The sequence below is a fragment of the Microtus pennsylvanicus genome, chromosome 11, assembly GCF_037038515.1.
Source record: "Microtus pennsylvanicus isolate mMicPen1 chromosome 11, mMicPen1.hap1, whole genome shotgun sequence".
Lineage (NCBI taxonomy): Eukaryota > Metazoa > Chordata > Mammalia > Rodentia > Cricetidae > Microtus > Microtus pennsylvanicus.
Window position 1 is genome coordinate 71,645,108 of NC_134589.1, and position 20,110 is coordinate 71,665,217.

General features: G+C 41.3%; 1 protein-coding gene across 5 annotated transcripts in view; it reads right to left on the reverse strand.

Moving 5' to 3' along the window:
* Positions 1-20,110, reverse strand: part of Mapk9 (mitogen-activated protein kinase 9) — a 42,255-nt gene that overhangs the window by 10,071 nt on the left and 12,074 nt on the right. For 3 of the 5 annotated variants that reach the window (XM_075992794.1, XM_075992798.1, XM_075992796.1), the window contains 5 exons: positions 13,292-13,421; positions 11,714-11,772; positions 9,512-9,650; positions 2,413-2,578; positions 930-1,001 (listed from right to left, as the gene is read on the reverse strand). In XM_075992794.1, coding sequence (XP_075848909.1) covers positions 930-1,001; positions 2,413-2,578; positions 9,512-9,650; positions 11,714-11,772; positions 13,292-13,421 — 566 coding nt within the window. Of the gene's footprint in view, positions 1-929; positions 1,002-1,351; positions 1,424-2,412; positions 2,579-9,511; positions 9,651-11,713; positions 11,773-13,291; positions 13,422-20,110 lie in introns of all 5 variants that reach the window. The other 2 variants (XM_075992795.1, XM_075992797.1) reach the window with 1 other exon arrangement.

The window sequence follows — 20,110 nt, forward strand, 5'->3', positions numbered from 1 at the left end:
TTCATATTTTAAGTATGCTGTCTTCATGAGATTATAAAAACAAAAGCAGACACACTCCGAACCCTGACTGCAGAGCCTGTTCCCTTGAACTATGGGTCTGCTACCAGACAGAGGTCACTACAAGCTTTCACAACAAACACAATATCAAAGGCCAATGAAAATATGAGGGTTAGAACACAAATGGAAAGGTACACATGAAGATGCACGCTAGTGTAAAGAACGTGACAGATGGAAGAACGCACAAGGGGAGAGAGCTAGCGCTGCTGTGCTGTCTGCTCCCTTTACCCTCCACGCTGTTCACCTTGCTGACCACAGCATGAGTCATCTTGTGTGTTTAAATTTACCTTCCCCAGTGTGTCACAGATACCCTGCTACCTGGAGTCTTGAGAAATGTCTATAAAATGTCAACAAAGCAACAAATGTCAAAGTGTGATATATTGATCCTGACACAATTTTCAACAAACCTAAGTCTGCATAGTCTTCTGCAGCTCTGATATTATACCAGTAACTAACAAAATCATATATGACTTAAATAACACATGCATGTTAGCGTATTTAATTTAGAATGCACCTCTTCTGGTTAATGGAATGAACTAATTTATAAAATAGTATTTTCCACTTAAATACCAAAATATATTTATCAAAGATAAATAATTTTACACATCCAATTATTTTGATAAAGAGCTAATATGGCTGCTTTAGCTTAACTCTAAGTCTTTACAAAACTGTCACAGGTATTTGAGTGAAAAGAAGAAAATGCAAAACTGAACCACCTGGTCTGTGACACTGATTTAACAAATGTAACAAAGGCCCCCTGAAAACGCATTCTGCATCCCGACAGTTCCTTCTGAGCGTTCAGTAAGTAGGCGCAACCATGCTGCCCTTGGCATGGAAATCATGGCCAGGGTCAAGGTCCTGGGGAAGGATACGGTCAGTGCCTTGGAATATCACACAACCTTTCACCAGCTCTCCCATGATGCAACCCACTGACCAGATATCAACTGAAAATAAAATGAAATGATAAAATTATGAAGTGTCATGAACAAAACAAAAGTGAGGAAAAGGAATCCTAACAGTGTAGTAGACACACACACATGGAAAGTAAGTGGCGCTAAGATGAACTTTTACACAGTATGATGATTGCTCATCTCTACTTCAGCCTTCAGTGTGCAGCAATCCGAGCTTTTAGTGCCAATACTTTACAGCTTAAAAACAAAACCAAAAAAGGAACAAACAAACAAACAAAAAACAGACACAGAAAGTGCCAATGAACATGAAATTCTCAGGGCCACACCCCCCAGCCCACCCCAGCCTCCATGGCCGAGGGTTGGTCTCTCCTTGTGAAGGATACAGTCTCTTCCTGGGAACAGGACTTTGTGGAGGACCATTTCTGCCATGATGCACCCGACAGACCAGATGTCCACTACCAAATACCAGGTGGTTAAAAAACAGCCAGAGAGCCTTGCATCTCTGTTTCTAAATCACCTCCCAAACACGGGTAGCCCCAGTAAACACTCATTAGGCGAAACTTCTGTAAAATGCTAACACCAAATCTGAATGATCATTTTCTAAACTGCCACAAGAGAAAGGCAGCAGCCAATAAGGAAAGGCTGGAACAGGGCAAAGCCCTGCTTGAACTTGGTTCTGTGGTGTCTGTCCTGGTTGGGGCCAAGCATGGGGCTTGGCTGAATCTTGTGCCTCAGCCATGGAAGGGAGAGCTAAACACAGGCAGCTACTCAAGCGTACTGTGCCTCTCAGAGCAGGCTACAAAGTATCTACATAAACTCACAGACAAACTTATCTCAAAAGACTTCAGTGAGTTTCCACTGTTGTTCTTCCTGTTACTCTTTATTATGTATGTTATAATCACACACACTTGTTAAAAGCTGAAGTTTCGCTTATATTTAGCTGACACTGCTAGAGCAAGGGAAGTTTTGATGCCAAAAACATCAGCTTTACATGAAAGAAAACACAGTTCATTATTCCATTCACATTAAGGCTTAAAAAAAAAAAAGAGGAAGCAGTAAACCCAGTCTACAATGTTGGCGACCAGGGGACACAGGTCCCAGGGCTGCAGGCCACGTGGGTGTGCTGCACACTCAGCACTGCACTTCTGTGAGCACACGCTACTCTAATCACAAGTAAAATATTTCAAGACCAGCATAGTAGCAGCCTTTAACTCCAGCATTCAGCAAGCAGAGGCAGGCAGAGTTCTATGAGTTTGAGGACAGCCAGAGTTGGGGGGAGGGGGAAAGATTTTGACAAATGGAAATACAAAATAAATGATTTCTTATCTGTAGATTACAGGCATCTACATACAGCACAGTGCTCACCCCTCATCTCACATGGCCCGTGAGTGCGAGCGAGAGCACTACTTCACTGTTTAGTGCCTGTAGTCCTTACTGGACTTACCATTCTCTTTGTAGCCCATGCCCAGGATGACTTCTGGAGCGCGATAGTAGCGAGTCACTACATAGGGAGTCATCATAAAATTGGTGCAGGCTGTCCGCGCCAGGCCAAAGTCAAGGATCTTGAGAGTACAGTCTGATTTTACTACAATGTTGCTAGGCTTCAGATCCTAGAAGACAAATAGTTTATCTATTTAAATGAATCACAGCATACTAAAGACACCATTTATACCGGCAAGGGGTTGTGAGCAGCTACTCAAGCACGAGAAAATGGGAAGGAGGAAGGTAGAATGGCATTAAGGGGAAGTGAGACTCCACCTCCAAACAAATCATATGGCCTCTCACTACCACTTGCTTCTTTGCTCAAAACCTGAGAGCCTGCAAGTCTCTTATCATCGTGGGTAACATTTGCACACACACACACAGCCTCTGGGATCCTCTTAACTCATTTCTAAATGACTATAATACCTAAAACAATGTTATTGTTTAGGGATAATTAGACACAAAAAAGTCTGTATGTGTTCAGTACAGGTGAAACTTTTGTTTTCGAAATACTCTTGATCTGCAGTCAGCTGAATCCATGGATGTAGAACCCAAGGGTACGTTGGTACTTTGGGTAGCAGTCCTTGGCATCTAGGCTGCATGAGCAAGGATGGTTGCAACAGCACTGCTTCTAACAAAGACAAACAAATATAGCACTCAACAGTGAAAGCCTTCATCTGTCAAAGGAGCCTTAAAGAATGGGAAAACAGCCCCTAGTCTAAAAACTATAACGATGGGACTAGCTTTCCACTTCACTGCCATCTGCTGGACAACTAGGATAATAAAAACACAGCTCTGGATGTGTCAGGACACCTCGTGCTCTGTGTTCTGTGAGAGGCAACTGATGCCTGCCAAAGAAGTAAGTGAAAAGGTCACTGAGGTTCCTCAGCTCTCCCCACACCCACAGCCTTCATAATACAAACAGTCAGCATCTCAAAACTCAACTATCCAGTGACCTGAAAGACACATTTTCAATGCCAGGGTGGCAGAATCAAGACAGTTCTGCCCCTTCAAATCTTGAGGACCATCCAAAACACAGAAAATACAAAAACATAAGACAGTAGGATAGTTGACCCACAGGTCATGCTAGACCTGCAGAGGGTCATGGGAATGGTTAGTACAACATGGCCACCACAGGGGTAGCTAACAGAAAAACTCAAAATAGGAAAGAACAGAAAAGCTGTGTGTGTGTGTGTGTGTGTGTGTGTGTGTGTGTGTGTGTGTGTATGAGAGAGACAAAGAGACAGAGAGACAGGGGAGAGAGAGGGGGAGGAAGGAAGAGAGAAAGAGAGAGAGAGAGAAAGAGAGAGAGAGAGAGAGAGAGAGAGAGAGAGAGAGAGAGAGAGAGAGAGAGAGAGAGAAACCCTGGCTTAATCACCACTATTGCTTGTTTACTGTCTGGATTTCCTTGGTCCTTGCTCATAGGTAACAAGCCTATTATTCAGGAGGCAGCATAGTGAGAAATGAGAATGAATAGAAACTTTGAGGATGACTGAATACAAATTCTAAGTGTGTGCTGAGCTGAGCTGGAAGACCCTAAGTACACACCTCCTCTACTTGGGGGAGTTTGACCAGGGAGTAACTGGAGTCTGCATCAAATCTCCTCAGACGTTAGGGTAGAGGTGGAGAGTTAACACAGAACTGGGGAAACTGCAAGAGAGCATCACCGTCTATCCCATACAAGTGGGAATGGTTTCTCACCCCTGCTTGCAATCAGCAGGAGGACTGCATTGGCATAATTGACATGTCATCCCCAAGGTCTCACTACTTCACTACTCCACTTTTGTGTCTACTGAGCCAGGACAGAAACTGCAACCATATGTAGTGGTCACAGCCATCCTCCAGGATCCATGTAGTGTCTTCAAGGACCAGAGAAGTGAATTATACTGAGTTATAAGAAGGACCCCAATTCCTGCATCCTTGAGACTTTAATGGTGGTATTGATAACGTCTATCTGTCTCTACACTCACAGGGTGCAGTGATTCTCTTGAGCTGTGTGCTAATGAGGTAGCTTCAGGTGTCTCTCTGGCTTTCCCCATATTTGTAGCTCTTACCTCACAGGTCAAAGAACCAATGTCCAGGTTGCTTGTTATTAGAGGCAAAGATATGCAGACATTTGTGTAAAGCTTTGTATAGGACTAAACAAATTAAAAGGGAACTCAGAGAAGAAGAAAATCAATGCACTGAATAATAAAATACTTCAAAATTTTTACACTCAGAGATGCAGAGCACACAGGCAACAAGCACAAGCACCACTAAAAGGAACTTAACAGTGTTAACAGAGATGTGCTGGCTAAAATGTTTCTGAGAAAGAGTAAGTAAAGACTGAAGAAACTCAGATTTCTTAGATGTCAACAGCATGTGCTTCCCAGACTGAAGAGCCACATGCTCAGTGCAGTTAGTAAGGAAAGGTTCACACTGAGAAAGAGTACAAAAAACTGTCTTAAAGTTTCCAAAGATGAATGCAGGACACTTACAAAGAAGCAGTAAAAAGAGCATGAGAAAGCTCCAGAGATGCTTACTATTAACCTCTGACAGAAAAAATCTGCAGCCTCACTTCCCCTCCTGCATACTTTGTGTGTGTGTGTGAGAGAGAGAGAGAGAGACAGAGAGACAGAGAGAGAGAGAGAGAGAGAGAGAGAGAGAGAGACAGAGACAGAGAGAGACAGAGACAGAGAGAGAGCAAACATGTTATGGCACACATGTGGAAATCAGAGGTTAATTTACAGGAGTCAGTTCTCCCCTTCTACCATGTGTGTCTCTGGAGACTGAACCTGGGTCATCAGGTTGATGGAAGGTACCTTTACTCACTGAATCATCTTGATGGTTCCCAACATAGTATTTAAAGCAGTTATTGGAAGACACAGTCTACCCAAAGAAGGGAGTACACAGAGAGGAGAGAATGGGGGTCAGGAAGTATGGAATCCAACATGGGAGGGAAGTGGAAAAAAAGTGTTAGGGGAGACTCAGGGGCACCCCTGTATTAGGTATTTGGGCAGTAGTCCAGAAGGAAGCAAGCCTGAAGATCCAGCACTGACTGAGATGCATCTGGGTGTGTGCACAATGTGGTAGAAAATGTAGGGTTCTAAGAGTAATAAGAACACACAGTCTCAGGCTGGTGAGGTGACTCAGCTGGTAAAGTGCTCTTTGTGCAAGCATGAGGTTCTGAGTTTGATCCACAGCACCATGTAAAAATCTGATGTGACAGTGAATATTTGTAATCCAGCACTGGGAAGTAAAGAGCCAGATCTCTGGGGCTCATCCTAGTGAGACTCAAAAGAACAAGAGGGGCAGTTCCTGAGGAACCATACCTCAGGTGGACCTCTGAGCCTCTACAGATAGACAGACACACATCCCCAAACACATATAACACATAGTCCTAACCCCCTTAAAACAAGCAAACGCACAACTCGGACAAATAGAGGATAACTATTAACTCCAGGAACAAAATACTGAAGGGGAAAGAAATATAATCAAAGTATTATATAAAGCTCAGCTTTGAAAACTTTCATATGATTATGAGGATATAAAATACCACGGACTCAAACAGAGTCAAATTCTAACCAAAGTGGAAGGGCAGGGGAAGAAACAGTTACAGGGACGAGGGCTGGGTTTGTGGACAAGGACTACATCACTACCTTATGTCCCAAACTGAAAAGGGCCAGCGAGATCGAAACACACTGAGATATGGAAATGAATTCATTGAATATGGAATTCAGGAAGAGAACTAAAACTTGGGCTGGTTATATAGCTCAGCGGTGAAGTGCTTACTTAGCATGCATAAGGCTCCAGTTCCATCTCTGGTACCACATCCAAAACAAAACAAAAAAAAAATCTGAAACACTTCTAAAGGAAGATGGAAATAGAAGCAAGGAGAAGAAGGGATCCAGTTTTCATGAATTTTTATATAGCTATTTGATCTTTGATGAAAGTACAAATGCAAAGTAGCCAATCTGGTCAGCAAGTTACACTACTGTCAAGAGGATTCCGACTTTGAAAACTCTTAGCCAATAATGGACATGTGTGCAGGCAGGCCTGCACTGGTGCAGGTGGACAGAGAAGCATCTGCAGAAAGCCGAAAGGAGGTGCAGGCTGCTACTGTGGGCCATCTTCAGGGGCTGCAGGGCTGGCAGAGGCTTTCATTTTCCCAAAGTTTGTGAATTATAAAGTAAAAGTAGTAAGGGTGAGGGATAAAACTTCACCTTTTGCCATGTTTCTTTCTAAAAACTTTCAATAAGTAAAATTTCTGTTTATTGTGAAACCATTTTTGTTTCTTCAAGACAGAGTCTTGCTATATGGCTTAAGCTGTCCCTGAACTTATGACTCGCCTTAACACCTGAGTTCTGGCATTTCAGGTGTGTGACAAATCAATTTAACAAAACTGAAGGTATGTATGCATCTCCGTGTGAGATGCTGTTTAGAGGAGGGGCCAGCACTGCATACACTGGACAGTTGGCACTCTGAAGCTAACCTGGGCTCCTCACCCGAGGCCTGTCATCCAGTTTAGTGAAGCTGTGTGCTTAAAATCAACACTGGTTTCAGTGCTGGTTGGTTTCAGTGTTGGTATGTCAACATACCTGTATATCTGAAACATCTCCTCAATGGCAGCTCATACCTTTCCCAAGTAGACACAGAAGTGAGTATATGAGGCAGGAGTGTACAAGGGACCCAGAAGGAACTTGTAAGATATGGTGGAGGTATTGGGCAAGGAACAAGGTGACCATAGAACATTTTCTCAGGTCGCCATGGGCTCTAAACACTGTGCTAAGCAAAATATATACTTCTTTGGACCCTGTTTCACCTGCTTGTAGGCAGGAATGCTGTTCCTCAGTTAAAGGACCAAATATTCCATGAAAAGGTAAGTACATGTCACAGTCTCATGAAATCTCCAGGAACTGGGGACATTCTTCCTGCCCTTACCTCTGATTTCAGGGGGAGAAACAAGTAAGTGAAAACATTTCCCCTCCAAATATTAATACAGCTTGTAAATCTGGGAAATTATCATAAAGCATACATTTCATTAAAGGTGTATTTAAAGGGCTGAAAATATAGTTCAGTCTATGCCTCATTTGAACAGGATCCTAGGTTCCATCCTCAGCACCACACAGAGGCAATATATTTAAGAGACATTAAGAATACCCTTGGGAGGTGGGTGAATGGAGAGATGGCTCAGTGATTATGAGCACTTACTGCTCTTCCAAAGGACCGTGTTTTGGTACCTGACACATGGCAACTCATAATCATTTATAACTCTAGTTCCAGGAGACCTGGTGCCTTTTCATGGTCTCCATTCATGCATGTGGTTCAAAATATCCATACACATAAAATAAAATAAATGAAGGCATTTTTCAAAAATGCCTTCTGTACAAGAAAACAGGATTGCACTCTATAAGCATCATATTGTTGGTGGAAAATTCAGTATCTTAAATAAAACTGAAAAGGATGCCTTCAGTTATTTAGAGGTCTGGGGGGAATTTTCTAGAAATAGAATGGTTCACTGGAAATGTTTTAGTTACTATTTTAAAACTGAACTTTGCCATCATAATGTCTATCACTTGGAACGACCACTTGGTGGCAGCAAATGCTACACTTTGGATAACAACTTGGTTGTGGACACGCTGTGTACAAGGGAGTGAAATGCTGACCCCAACATACGCCTTTGGACACAGTACGCAGGGAGGATAGGCATGGGGGACACAGTACGCAGGGAGGATAGGCATGGGGATACACCCTGGGAGGCTTCTGTTCAGTGGCCTGTGCTAGACCCAACCTTTCTTGGTGCCTAACTGATCAGAAAGAATTCTGCCCAATGCTGTTTCTGTATCTCATTGTGGTTTCCCTGCAGAAGAAGACATGTTACTGTTGGAACAGAGTCTGAAGGCAGTCTATGCAAAAGAAGCCTAGAAGCAGTTAAGAGAAAGCTGTGATCTTCCCAGTAAAATCCCAGTTATGGTCTCTGCTCCTTGTCTCATGCAACATGTTGAGTATATTTTAAAATTATTTTTAGTGATACACGTACGTGGGGAGTCTGTACACATGTGTGCAGGAGCCCTGGAGGCCAAAAGTGGGCCTCAGATCCTCTAGAGCAGACAGCTGCTAACTGTCTGTCTGACCTGGGTTCTGGGAACCAAACTTAAGTTCTCTGGAAGGGCAACAAGTCCTCTTAACCTCTGAGGCAGGTCTCTAGTACCAGGTATTTTTAAAATTCTACCATACAGCAGTACAAATTAAAAAAAAAAACCCAAAAACTTATAAAAGTAGCTCAGAGCATCAACCACATTATCTCTCTGGCCTTTACATTTCAAGTCTTGACAGTAACAACATCATTACTGTTCCTTGTCATTGGTTTTCTCCTGCCCCATATCTAATTTTCTTGCTCATTAAAAAGGAAGTTTCAAATATGGCAAGAATATTAACAATAGTTTAACATAGGGTCACTGGTTTTTGGAGTTCTTTCCTATTCTTGTAGTTTTTCTCTAAGTTTTAAGTTACCACAAAGTGAAAAGTTAAACAGAAAACCGAAATTGTTCTGTGATAGGGTGGCTCCCCGTCTCTGTGTCTGTAGTGGATGAAGTATACAGGGCCTGGGCAAAATAGAGTTGGTCTGAACAGTGTTTTAAACAGTATGTTCCATAGCTTAACTTGCATTTTCAAAGTACCAAATTTAAGAAAAAAGTTCTTAGGAATGGGGAGATGCACTGATGGGTAAGACTGCTTTTATAAAGCATGGGGACCAGAGTTCAAGTCCCCAGTGCCCCCATAAAAGGCTCGATGTTATTATAGATGCAATATAAGTCAGAACTATGGGGCTGGGAGAAGTGGAACCAGGAGCCTCCCTAGGCTTGCTGGCCACCAGCCTCCCTCCAAGAAATAAGGCCAAGACTGAACACCTGATATCCTTCTCTGGCCTCTAAACACATGTAAATAAGTGTGCACTCACACACATGCACATACACTACACACACACTCACACAAAAATATTAAGTTCTTTTGTTATTTAGATGACTGTGACAAAAAAATGGTGATTATTTTTAAAATGAAGTTATTATGTGCTTACTTACTCTGTGAATTATACCCGCTGAATGTAGATGCTTAATGCCACAGAGCATCTGGTAGAGAAGGTATGACATTCTTTCATGATCCAGTTCCATATGAATAACCTGACATAAGTTAGCATCCATTAATTCCATAACCAAGTACCTGAATATTCAAAAGAGACCAACCATATTCATTAATATTTTTAAATCCCTCATGATTGTTAGACCACAATTACTATGAGACAGTGGTAACAGGATATAATTACTGCACAGCAGAAGTAAAAACACAAGGTGTTTCGCTTTGTAAAATTTCCCAATGAACACACAAACAGCTAACTTACCCAATGTCTTTCTTTGAAATTATAAATGAAACAATTTTTATATCACAGAAACAATCTTATACAAACTGTCTATCCATCGACCTACCTACCTACCTTCTATTTGATCATCCTTCCATTATCTACACTGTGCTGCTATAGATTCCTTGATCTTTAACAACACATGATTCTGGTAGGGCTGCTGATGTGAAATTCTACTACAGAGGGGTAAATGGGAACTCTTAACTTTCTGTTCAGGTTCTTTATGTATCTGGACTGCTCAAAAAATGAATTTTTGTTTGTTTGTTTGTTTGTTTGGAGACAAGAATTTCTCTATGTAGCCCTGGCTGTCCTGGAAACTCACTCTGTAGACAGGCTGCCCTCAAACTGCCACCCGAGTGCTGGGATCAAGGGTATTCTCCACCATCACCTGGCTGAAATGTGTTCTTCAAGACTGAACATACAATAATAAACAGGAAACTTTCAAGCTCACGGACCACAATCAGCACATGTTTTTGGCTCACACACCCCTGATCAAAGAGGTGCTTAGATACATCATCTCTAATTCTCCTCCCACTGTGTCATGCCATTCTGACGTGGCCTATGCCAATTCTCTGCTAAAACTGATGGTTTCTACATTTGCAGAGACCCCCAAGGTCAATGTTTCTGCAACCAACTACTTTTTCCTGTGAGGTGGCTGTAATCAGATGCTGGCTCTCCTCTCACAACACTTCTTTTTGGTGATACTCAGTCTGCCATGCCTTTAAGGACCACTTACAGATTCCTTGATGCCTTTAAATCTATGCCTCTCTTCTCAACCCAGGATCTTTCCCATCTATCCACTTCACCATTCCACGTGAATAGGCAGCAGACATCTTTGAGTCCATGTCTAAAACTATACTCCTGATTCTACCTGCTCACCGCCCTGTCTCAGCTGCGAGCCTTCATGTGAGGCTTTCCAATCCTATCACATTTATCTGTCACCTTCAAATAGCTTTTGTGTTCAATCTCATGCCTTCACCCTGTTACCCACGTGAACTTCTCACAGGAATTGCTGTGATGCCTCCCCATACTAACTAGGCTTTTTGTTCCTACCTCTTACAGTGGATTCTCAACTCCTCCCCCACCCCAAAAACTGCTCTTTTAAAACATGTCAGGTGAGATCACTGCTCTGCTGGAAATGTCATTCTGACTCCTTTCCTATCTGCATGCCACTTCTAAGCCCACCCTCTCTCTCTGCCCTGTGTGCTTCCCCACTCCAGCCACACAGGCCTCTTGTTGGTAGCAGCACATACCAGCCATGCTCCATTGCTGCTCCTCCATTCTCAATTACACCTCGTCTCAGTATCTGTAGAACAAACTCCTCACCTCCCCTAAGCCTTTCTCCTAATACCACCACCTCACCGCAGTCTTTCCTCCATCTACCCCGCAATGGTGAATCATAGAAGGTCAAAGACTGCAGTGGTAAAGCCTTACGTGAGGTGCGTCTTGGAGGGTGTTTGGAGCAGTAACTGTCTTGTGAGTCTGAATGCACTAAGTAAGGAAGCACAGTGCTCAGTGTGTATGAACACTATCCAACTGAGCAAGACCCAGGAAGATCAAATCTAGAGAACGGAGGAATCTCTTCTCTGAGAGCTGAGACAGACTTTGCCCATCGTTTTGGAATCAAAATGCTAGGGCTTATATCAAAATGAAAATGCTAGCGACTCCCTGGTTCTCAGGCTTTCAGCCTCAGGCTAAAAGCTACACCACTGACATAGCCAGTGGCTCCTGATTCCGTGGCCCTTAGACGTGGACTGAGTCTCACTGGCAGTATCCTAGTGTCTTGAGCTTGCAAATGGTCTACTCTTTCACAAGCATAAAAATCACTAACTTTCTAAATTTTCAATCTGATGCAAAAGATACTTACACATCTTGAAATTCTTCTAGAGTTTTTTGTGGTGTGAACACGTTTAACAAGCTAATTATCTGCAAAGAGAAAATTCATTATACTTTAATATGTCAGATGGATTACAAAATTAGGTTGAATACTGAAATGTATTAAAAGATGAAAAAGTAATGGCAGAACTCAATATTTATCATTACTATGGCTGTAACCAAAGCATTCTTGTAGAAAGTATTGGAAAACTTAACCATCTATTGAAAGATGTGCTTTAGTAGAATCATTCATGTCCCCAGTAACTTAATCATTACTACGGAATTTACATGTATATGAAATAGTAACAATAATGGTTGGAAACACACTAAAATAAAGTACTATGCTAACTCTGGAAAGTTAAATTCTATATACAACTTTCTGGAAGTTTTTAAATATGAATGCTGAGCTTGTACTTTCTGGTCAGGAAGATGAGGCTCCATGGTCTTATGTTCCCTTCAGAGGGCTAAAGAGCAGACCTCACTGCTCACTCCTTGTAGCAAGCTCTGTGCTTGCAAACCACATGTTTCAAGTACACACCCGCAGTCATTTCACATGAACTAGAGAAAGGTGAATTACTCTTACATACGCTGTGGGAAGGGAAAGAAAGCTGAATCCACCTTTCAGTCTTGGGAAACAAACTGGAACAAAGTCTAAAACACTAAAGTATAAAGCAAAGAATATGAGCAAACATTTCTATTGTTCAGGTATAATAAAATCTTTTCTAAGCATGGCAGGAAACCTAGGATATTTAGCTACATAGAAACAAAACAAAATTCAACAACAAAAAAATTAGCATGACTAAAGCAACATGTGAAGTCAAATGTTAAAATGGGGAGAAGAATAGCTGAAGCTGGGCATGGGTGACATGTCACATGTAATTTTAGAAGACATGCCACCCACGTCCAGCTTTAACTATTTCCATCCCATTTTTTTCATTTGAAGAATATGTGAGCTTGAGTCTAGCTACAGAGTGCAAGGCTATCCTGGGCTACACAGCAAAATCCAAGAATGAAAAAGGTTAACAACTTTGATGCATAAACCACCTATAAATAAATTTAAAAGACACCTAACAGTTTCAGAGAAAAATAGAGCCACAACCATGAAAAATCAAATTTTCGATAAAATAAGAACTAGTTGGAGCTCGTGAGATGGCTCAGTTAAGACTGAGTTCAGACTCCCAGCACCCACATAAATGTCAATGAGAATGGTGGCCCACTGGACTGTAATCTCAGAGCACAGAAGATGGAGCCCTGGAGCAAGCTGGCTAGCTCTATCACCCAACTGGCAAGCTCTAGGTTCAAGTGAGACATCTTGCCTCAGCACACTAAGTGGAGAGTGACTCATGAAGACCCATGCCATCAGCCACACACACGGCAGAGCTGCCCGTACAGGTGTGCCTACACACATGCAAATATTCACACGCATAGACACACACACACCCATAAACATATAAAGAAAATGCACTGTAACCAAACCTGGGGAAGAGAGGGTTTATTTCAGCTTAGAGTTAGTTTATAGTCTATCAGTCTGCTAACATCAAAGCACATAGAAGGAGCACCTATAACTTACATTTTTATGATTGACACACTTTAAGAGGACGAGTTCACGATAAGCTCTCTTTGCATGCGTTTGGTTCTGGAAAGGACGGCTTAACTTCTTGACAGCAACATTTATTCCAAGAACTGTATCAAAAGCAGCACTATAATTAGGAAATATAATAAACATTCTATTAAAATGGCCTTTGAAAATAGCAACAGAGAATATACATTCAATGCATTGTCTTACAAAGCCAATAACAGACAAGGAGAAATGTTTCTGTTTTCCCGCAGTCAAGCTTTATGCACTTATGGAAAGTGAAGTGGCTGAGCTGGCAGGACAGACTAACAGTCCCCCTTCAACCAAAGGCACCATGCCTTTCAGCTACAGTTCTAGAAGGATTCAGCAATTCTCTGTATATTGAATTTTCAGTTAGCTAAGATTAACATGTTCATAGAACCAGGTAACTTAATCCAAAGTATGTAACACAGGTCAAGGAATGAAATTTTCAGTTTAAACGTATCAAGAAATTGAAAACTTCCCTGTTATCACTGATGAAAATGCCAGCATATTTTGGAGTATCAGAGCAGATTCTGCGGTTGAGCTCATGGAAGGAATTTAATAAATCTAAGTTTTGACTGATTATGCTTTCCCAGGCCAAAGAATCTAAATAGACACAGAAGCCCAAGCAAGTCTCAGCTCATGGTAAATTCCCAGGATACAAAGTACCAATATAAAGCATTTGCTATATATAAAATTCTGTAGGAAACACTGCCTCCTTTTATAGTAAGAGAAAACCTAAAGCTTCAGTTTCCAGCTCTCACATTCCTTCACGGAATTTAGTTTTCTCCAGAAATTGGATATTTAAAAAAGTGGTAAGATGACACATTTTCAGGTTTCAACTAGTAGTATACAGTGTCATCAGTGTGAGGCCTTCTGTTGGCTCAACAGGGGCCCAGGGCTGCTAACAACCTGTGAGCCCTGCTTCTGTGTTTATTCTCTCTACTTTGTAATACTGCTTACTTTTACTCCTTTTTGTTAATAATACTTTCTGCTGCACAACTTTAACTTAATTCAACCTGTTTTTAAGTTAAAGGCTGTGCATGGTAGAACTGGCTCAGGAGAACCACTACATTTGTTAAATTTATATATGTGTGCATATTTACAAGTCATAGGTAAACCCACATGTTCACAGGCAAATTTACTACTCATATGAATATAGGATGATGAAGAAAATCTATTGAGAGAGAAGTAATTAATGTGTCTGTGTGTATGTGTATGCTTGTGTGTATGTATTCCTTAGATTCACCATTCTGATCTCAAAAGGTTTTGGCTAAATTATCAGACAAAAAGGAGTTATGACTGAGTTCAAGGATTCTGCAGAATAACATGGTGTCTTTAGTGATAACACTACGATACTGTGCTGTTTTTATTTACTTTCTTTTTCTTCTTTTGAGTCAAGGTCTCTCAATGTAGTCCTGAAACTTGCTATGTAAAGCATGCTGGCCTTGAACTCAGAAATCCGTCTGCCTACCCCTGCCTCCAGAGCACTGAGATTAAAGGCATGACTATCATACCCTATTTATACTGTATTCTTGAAAATTGCTAAGAGAGTAGATGTTAAGTGTTCTTACTGCAGAAAACATGTGTATGTAAATTAGCTGAATTTAGCTATTCTATAATGTATATGTATTTTGAAACACTATGTTTAGATGTGTATGTGTGCATGCATGCATGTATGTATTAAGTACTGGCCAGTTTTGTTTTTTTTTTTTTTTTTTTGGCTTGACATAGAGTCATTTTGGAAGAGGGAATCTCAATTGGAAAATGCACCCTACAGACTCGCCTGTGGGGCATTTTCTTAATTAATGACTGATATGGGAGGCCCAGCCCATTGTGGTGGTATAAGAAAACAAACTGAGGAAGCCAGGAGGAGCAAGCCAATAAGCAGCACTCTCCATGTCCTCTGCTTCAGTTCCTGCCTCTAGGTTCCTGCCCTGACTTCCCTGGATGATGAACTACAAGCTGTAAGATGAATAAACCCTTTCTTCCTTTATGTTGTCTTTGGTCATGGTGTTTTATCATAGCAATAGAAACCTATCTAAATAAAATAAACATATATACCTAGGTCAATTAAACCTTTTTTGATGTGTAAAATGAGTCAAATGGACTAATTCTGAGCACTTGGAGACAGGCTTCTCCACTCCTGTTCTAGCTCTAGAAACAGTGACCTTCAGCTATTCAGGTTTTCTGTTCTTGTGCTCACCTTTAACTAAAAGGTATAGACACTTCCTAGTATGAAACAGAGGGTTTAGGTACTTACTTGGCACCTCCAATCCCTCCCAGCTTTGTCCTAATGGTATTTCAGGGTTTTCTTTTTACGGGGGTTAACACACCTTATCTTGCTCTTCTTCCACAACATAAGGTGACTATTATCCTCCACCCTGCTTTCTTCCATTTCTTTATCTTCCTCTCTCTTCCTCCAAACCTTTGTCTTAAACACTCAAGCTTGCTAGCATCTTTATTTTTTTATTTTTTTTGGATTTTTCGAGACAGGGTTTCTCTGTAGCTTTTGGTTCCTGTCCTGGAACTAGCTCTTGTAGACCAGGCTGGCCTCGAACTCACAGAGATCCGCCTGTCTCTGCCTCCCAAGTGCTGGGATTAAAGGCGTGCGCCACCACCGCCCGGCTAGCATCTTTATTTTAAACTAAGCTAAGCCTCTGTGTTGCTTCTCCCAGTTGTCTATAAACACAAACAACCAACAGGGCAGCACATATACACATGCAAATATTACTAGTTGCAGAGCTGGGATTATGATTCATTTCCAAAGATCACACAATCTTTGCTGCCAGTTACACACCCAAAACTAGAATATCTGCTACATGGGGGTCAGATGGGTTCTCTGTCCTTCCAGCTTACTTATCAGCTGCTTGAACAACCTGCCCTTCCAGTTTTTATGTGAACCATGCCTCTTTCTATACTTCTTTCCACAAGTTTCTAATAAACATCTTTTATCTGAGAGAAGAAAAGCTCATCTCCCAAAGCCTGTCACTGGTACCATGCCCTACCACTCAGACATCTATGCTTGGAAATCGATTCATCCTTTGAAGGCATCTCAAAGCCTGCTTCACAGAACTTATCCTGCGATTCCATTTCTGGCCTCTTATATTTAACTGCCTTCTTGTAATACATGTTCTCGTGTTGTCTTAATTGTTGAAGTCTGTCCTTAAAGAATGTTCCCAGATAACATAAACTGAAGATAAAAATGATCTTACTCTGCCCTCATCTTTGGCTGATAGTCTGTCTTTTTAAGCTGAAAACCAATTTTCTCTCAGAACGTTAAGGCCACTGCTTTCCAGCTTTGAGGGCTGCTGGTGAGGGGGCTTTTCTCTGACAGTCACTCCTTTGCTTCATTTTGTTTTCTGTTCCTCTGCTCAATGATATACCACAGACAGCCATGCTCTGTTGGTGCCCCAAAAAGTCCCCTTAACAACCCCTCCTAATTGTTATAAATTTTTGACCACCAAAGACAAAAATAACTTCTGAGTTTCTTTTTTCTTTCTTATTTTTATTCAACTTTTTGGTATTTTGAGGCAAGTTCTCTCTATATAGTCCTGACTGTCCTGGAACTCACTGTGTAGATCAGGTTTTCTGGTCTTGAACTCAGAGATCCTCTGCTTCTGCCTCCCAAGTGCTAGAATTAAAGGTGTGTACCACCAAGTCTGACCTAATTTCTGACTTTTATGACAATCATAAAATGACAATCATTTTCTTGCTTTCACAAACTCAATTATGTGCCCTTATATGCATCTCTATGGCTTATTTTTGCCTGTTTTTTTAGAAGTCTCTGATGTCACTCAGCACTGTGTTTATGACTCACCCACTAGTCTGAGTACTATAATTCACTCTGTCATTGCTGTCATATTCCTACTTTAGTTATTTTCAGTTTTTAAGTGATGATAAGACTCACTGTCGTTGACATTCATGTGTGTGGCTCCGTTCCTCCAAGCAAGCATCTCTGACATGCACACAGTCAAGTGGGAATGCACAGATTCTATTTTAATAGGTAAAGCCAGACTGTCTCCCAAAATGATTTCATCAGTGTCTATGTCCATTAGCAGTATGCCAAGAGTCCATGTCTGAGAGCTGTATGTGAATATCTTCACCAATACTTGGTATCATGAACAACTTGCTTCTTACCCTCTGGGCTGAGTGTATTTCACCATGTTTTAATTTGCATTCTCTGATGAACAATGGCCATCAGATAATACATGCTGAGTTATTTTAAACCATTAATCTTGTAGTAATTATGAAGCAATAAAAACTAACACATCTCTCTTCTATATCTCTACTCTGGTCTCCGAGGCTTCATCTGGGTATTTCCTGCTGATGTATTTTCCATATCAGCCATTCTCTCTTCAGTTACGTCTAATACTTGTAAGCTCTTTCTTTAAGTTTGTAATTCAGTTACCATAGCTTTCACTTTCACTTTTGTAAAATCCACTTAGTTCTCTTTTTTTGAAGTTCTTGTTCTTCTATTCAAGTTTTCATCTTGTCTTTTATCATCTTGAACACATTACCCCAGCTATTTAAATTTTGGATCCAATGATGCTGGGACCACTTGCTGACCTGACCCTATCTCATCTCCTTGTGGGTCTAGACATTTTTATTGTGTTAAGACCCTGCGTTTATAAGACTGCTATAGAAATACTCTGAGATCCCAGATAACGCTATCCTCTTTCAGAACTGACATTTGCTTCTGCTGGGCACATGGGGCACTAACAGTTTAGACTCACCTCCGTGAGGATGAAGTCTGGATGCTGGGTGGCAGTGCCTCACTCAAGCTAACCCCCTTACTTCTAGGGGGTGGCCTTTTAATGGCCCCAAAACAAAGCAGAGGAAGTTTTCTCTCAGAGGCCCTGTTAGAAGAAAGCCTCAGGATCTAATTCCTATTCTCTAGCCACAAGGACAGCTGCAGCAGTCCCTTTCAGAATTTAAACGATCCCAAGAAACAGTCAGCCCAAAGATTGAGCTTCCTATACTAGGCTTGACTGATGTGACGCTGGCTCTTTAGGAGCTTACTAGCTCTCTAGGGGAAAACACTGACCCTGGAGGACAGAATGGGAATGCTGGTGGCAAACTGGAATCTGTTTCATAAATGTGTTTCACCTCCTTCCCACTGTGGTCTGTGGTAGAAAAACTTTCTTTCTTGTTACAATCAGTGCTATGCTTACTCACCTCCTCTGCAGTGTTATCAGGATCAAGTTTAATGTTGCAGAAATTTATCACAATTTTTTTTTCATGGATTATTGTCATTCTCTTTTGTCTGGCTCTTTGATTTACCATCTGAAGTCAGAAGTTTCAAAGGTGAAAATGTGAAAACTCATAAAAACATAGTGGGCTGCCCAAGGTCACAAGGAACCAAAGAACTTTAGCTGAGGATCTGCACAGGGTTCAGAAGCCAAGTCTCCTATCTCAGTCATTCTGGGATTCACATCAAGAACCTCCTTATCAAAAACATGTTATTTTGGACATTATTTAAAGTTTGCTTATATTAATAGAGATAAATAAGACTATTTAAAGACAGATGAGTGTTCACGCTTACAGAAAGCTGGAAGGAAAGCATGCAGATCTATCTATACTCATTATTTTGCATGAAGGTTGTAACTGTTACTCCTAGGAACTGCCACACCCAATATTAAAAACTTAAGGAACCGGGTAAACATGTCATAGAATCAAAGGTTTACATTTTGGGCTGAGCAACTTAGGATTTTAGAAGGAGAAAGGAAAAGTATACACTAAATCTTGAGTCAACAGTATAATAACTTTGTAGGTATTTATGCTCTAAAATGGTAACATTTAAAAACTTATTTCCTAATAAGTTCTTCTAAGAAACAAAAACATAGAAACAAATCAAATAAGCCAACAACAGTAAAGACAATTCAGAACAGAAGGGGGTGGGTCTTGGAATGCTGCTCAACAACAGAGGCTTTGCCCAGAACATCTGAATCTGAGCCTGACGGCACTGCAAACAAAAGCAGAAGTAAAATTAGGGTCACAATATTCTATCTTGGCTCCAGCTACTACACTTAACTCTGCAGGTCACTGTGGTTTCCATGCACATCTGACCATAGGTGTTTACAACGGTCTAGTTTAACAACACTAACTGGTTTAGAAACCACAGAGTAGTGCTGAGACATTTTATTTCTCAAAAATGTAAAACTACACTTGTTTCTTCTACATAAGCTTCCAGTGCTGCTCCTGTGGCTACTGAATGGCCACAGTTATTGATGTAAAACAACACATACTTCTTATTTTACACTTCAGAAGTCCACATTTAGTCCTAAGGGGCTAACATTAAGGTCAGTTGAGCTATGATCCTCAAGGATGCTCTGGGAAGACTCTATTTCCTTCCTTTTTCCAACTTGCAGAAGCTTCCTGCATTCCTGTCCCACAGCACTCCACACTCTGTGATCACACTTCCTTCTCCGACCAAGACATTCCCGACTCCCTTTTTCAGAACAACTTCTCATCACACTGACCCACCTGGCCAATGCTCCCACTGCAAGATCACTGATTTGTTGCTTTGTTTTTCAGATGGGGTCTCACTCTGTAGCCCAGGATGGTCTTGAACTCACTAGGTGGCCCAGCCTTATCTGCCACTTACAGTAATCCTTCTGCTTTCAGGACTTGAATGTTAAGATCATTAATTTCATCAAGTCTGCGAAGTTCCTTTTGTCCTGTAGGCTCACCCATTCACAGGACTCCAGGGTTAGGATTTAGCTATCTTTGAGAAGGCATTATTCTGATTGCATCCCCAAAGGTTCACTGATGGACAGCTTTAAAGTACAA